General features: G+C 49.6%; 1 protein-coding gene across 1 annotated transcript in view; it reads left to right on the top strand.

Moving 5' to 3' along the window:
- Window positions 1-429: 429 nt before the first annotated feature.
- Window positions 430-3226, top strand: part of PAQR5 (progestin and adipoQ receptor family member V) — a gene marked incomplete at both ends in the record, with an annotated part of 4175 nt that continues 1378 nt past the window's right edge. Inside the window, 2 exons of the mRNA XM_010194964.1 lie at window positions 430-556; window positions 2708-2804. Coding sequence (XP_010193266.1) covers window positions 430-556; window positions 2708-2804 — 224 coding nt within the window. The remainder of the gene's footprint in view (window positions 557-2707; window positions 2805-3226) is intronic.

Here is a 3226-nt window from a genome sequence, read left to right as displayed (position 1 = left end):
GAGATAAACCAGGGATGGGGATGAACCCCAGGGACTTGTACCCACAGGAAAAGCAGAAATGGCAGCTGCTTGTGCATAGTTTCTCCTCCTCTTCCTCCTCCCTGCACTCCCTTAGGAAAGACCATGAACACCAGCACAAACAGTAATTTGGGGCTGGGTTTCGTACAGGGCAGCCCTGGGGCAGAGGCCTGGCTGCGCGATGCTCTTTGGTGTTTGTAGTCAACAAAGTAAGTTAAAAACCCACACTAAAGACAAAAGGTGTCGGTGAAGTCGGTGTCACCTCCCTGTGGGGCAAGCCCAGGGGTCGCAGCAGCCACCGGGGTCTTCTCATAGCACAAGGAGTCTCCAACCCCACATGGGGAGGTTTTGGCTGCCCGATGCTCCCCGTGGCTGCCCCCCAGCTCACCCCACACCCCCCTGCACCCCCAGGGTCCGCGCTGGCGTACTCGGCCTACGTCTTCCCACCTGAATGGGTCGACGGCGCCTTCCACCGCTGCTACGTCCCCATCGCGGTGCTCAACACCGCGCTCAGCACCAGCCTGTCCTGCTACTCCAGGTGAGCGGCGATTGCCTGCCGGGATTGCCACGGCGTGGTCGTTAATTAAGATTGTTAATAAGGCCTTGCAATTACAGGATGGAGTGTAACGACGCGAGCCTTAAGCTCAGAAAAAGGGGAAAGATGGGACTTTTGGGTTGGGAAAGGTGGTGTGTGTCGGCACTAGGGGAGTTTGATGATCAGGAATGCAAATGAATTGAAGTAGCTTTAATTTTTGAGAGCTCAGAAGGTAATTTTATAAGGTGTGTGTCATGCAGGAAGATTTGCCCCTTCACTGCCTCATTTGAGCTGGCCTTTTTCTACCAAACAGTGCAAAAAGGGGTGGGCTCCTGTGCCCCCAACATTTATACAAGTGTTGAGGTTGGAACAGGAGCATGGTCCTGCCAAAAATCAGCATAATTGCTCTTTGGATGTGTTTACATGTGTGTATGCTTGTTTACATGTGTGTATGCTTGTTTACATGTGTATATGTGTGTTTACATGTGTCTATGCTTGTTTACATGTGTGTATGTGTGTTTAGATATGTGTATGTGTGTTTACATGTGTGTATGCGTGTTTACATGTGTGTATGCATGTTTACATGTGTGTATGTGTGTTCCTATGTGTGTATGCGTGTTTACATGTGTGTATGCATGTTTACATGTGTGTATACATGTTCCTATGTGTGTATGTACACCCGTGTGCAGCAGACTCCCACTCTCGCAGCCCATTGCACCACTTCCAAGCCCTAGCACCACGATGGTGTTTTGTTCCCGAATGGCATTAGGGGATTTGTTTGGAATAACTCAGATGTGGGAAGGCCCAGTGGCCCTCACCGTGCTCCATCTCTGTGTTGCGTTGTATTTAATCTGGGGGAGATCCCTCCCCAGGGCCGTGTTTGTGCAGCACTCGTGGCTGTCGCTGCGAGGACCAGCGGTTTGCAACGCACGGTTCCTGTTTTCCCAAGCTCATTCTTAATTTTATATTTCATGTGTGTCTGCCCCAGTGGGAGGGTGCTGAGCTCTGGGTATTCCTGACCGATCCTGCGAGTTTGGCTCATTTATGTCTATTGAATAGGGGAGGATTTACTCACCTGTGGGTTTCTCCCTGGAGTAACTCCCCGGTGTGGAGGATTTGGATCCATCCTTGGTGTGACTGAGCAGTGCTCTCTCTCAGTATTGGTATTTTTCCCTTCTGTTCCTCAGTTCTTTCTCTTTTTGTCTCCTTTTCCCCCTCTTATTTTTGTCTCGTGCGTCTCTCGACTGTCTCGTTAGGTGGGCTTAGCAAACGAAGCTCACTGCCCATAACCCCAGTGCTTCCCACTTAGGAAACAGCAGCAGCTCGAGCTCAGTTCCAGAGTCATTTGGATTGCTTAAAACTGTTCTCAATCCGCAGATCTCCCTGTCAGCATCTCTCTCCTATAAAACTGTAAGTAGAGTTGTGTGGAAAACCGTCGTGTTGGGGCTGCAGCTCCCTGCTCCCCATGGAAGTCAATGGGAGCAGGGGTTGATGCAGAGGAGGATGCTGAGAGGTGACGAAGGCACCAAATTTTACCAACTTTGCAGGAAAATCTCCAATCCTGGGTGCTGGTTGATGAGCAACAGTTGGATTTTTGGTTAGTTGGTTGGGTTTCGCATCCTTTGGCTTGTGAACAGCAAATTGCCAAACAGGGAAATCATCTCCATGTGCAGACGGACTGAAATAAGCCCAATAATGCTGTGTACGATGCCAGATGCCCCCGTCACATTGCATATAATGGGTTTTTTGGGACCTGGGTGGTCAATTCTTTCACGATTTCAGCTATGCAGTACGTCCTACACTTCAGCAGGGTGATTTCCTTGGGAATAAAATGCAGGACCTGTACAGACACAGGCTCTCCTCCTCATCACTGGGGTGATTATAACCAACAGGCTGCTGCTGCTTCCATTGTAACGGCGATGGCATTAAAATTAACTCGTTAAATTAATTTACTGGGTGTTTTCAGTAACCCTCTCCATGCTTTCTCTGAAATGACAATGGCAAAGTCTTGGCAGGTTGTGACAAACAAAGGACGCTGCGACATTTCATGTATTTCAGCTTAATTAAAGCTGGATTTAAAGCAAAGAGTGAAAACTGAACCTGATGTTTCTGGTAGCCTAATCCGTTGTGTGAAATACCTTGATTTTCTTCTAGGTTTCTGGAGGCGGAGCAGCCCCGGCTCAGCAAAGCATCCCGCACCCTGGCCTTCGTGTACCCGTACCTCTTCGACAGCATCCCCCTCTTCTACCGGGTACGCATCCCACCCCCATCAGGGCTTGGAAATATCAGCTGCTTCGTCTCAGCCTGAAAATTATTTGGGAAAATTTGCCAGCCTTTTGTTGTTTGGGGTTGTTTTTTGTTTTTTTAAAGGAAAACAAACTCTGACAGGAAAAGAGATTTGGATATTTGTTCCTGCACCCATTGACAGGCAGATTCCTGCCACTTCAAAGCACCGCGCTTAAACTTTGCCCGTGCTGGAAAATTACTGCCCTAAAAAGCTGCAAGTTCCCCAGTTCCCAAACTGGAGCAGGGTGGGAATTCTGCTGCAGGGAGGTGTGGGGCTGGGATTTGGAGGAAGCGGAGCCCTGGGCCCCGCAGGGGTGCTCTGGTGTTGGGTGGTGAGGGCTCAGGGAATGGCCCTGCCTCCTTTAAAACGAGTCGTTCCCCTCTTTC

Source organism: Mesitornis unicolor, unplaced genomic scaffold, assembly GCF_000695765.1.
Source record: "Mesitornis unicolor isolate BGI_N332 unplaced genomic scaffold, ASM69576v1 scaffold29861, whole genome shotgun sequence".
Lineage (NCBI taxonomy): Eukaryota > Metazoa > Chordata > Aves > Mesitornithiformes > Mesitornithidae > Mesitornis > Mesitornis unicolor.
The sequence above is the reverse complement of the archived record's forward strand: the minus strand, read 5'-3'. Positions and strand labels throughout refer to the sequence as shown.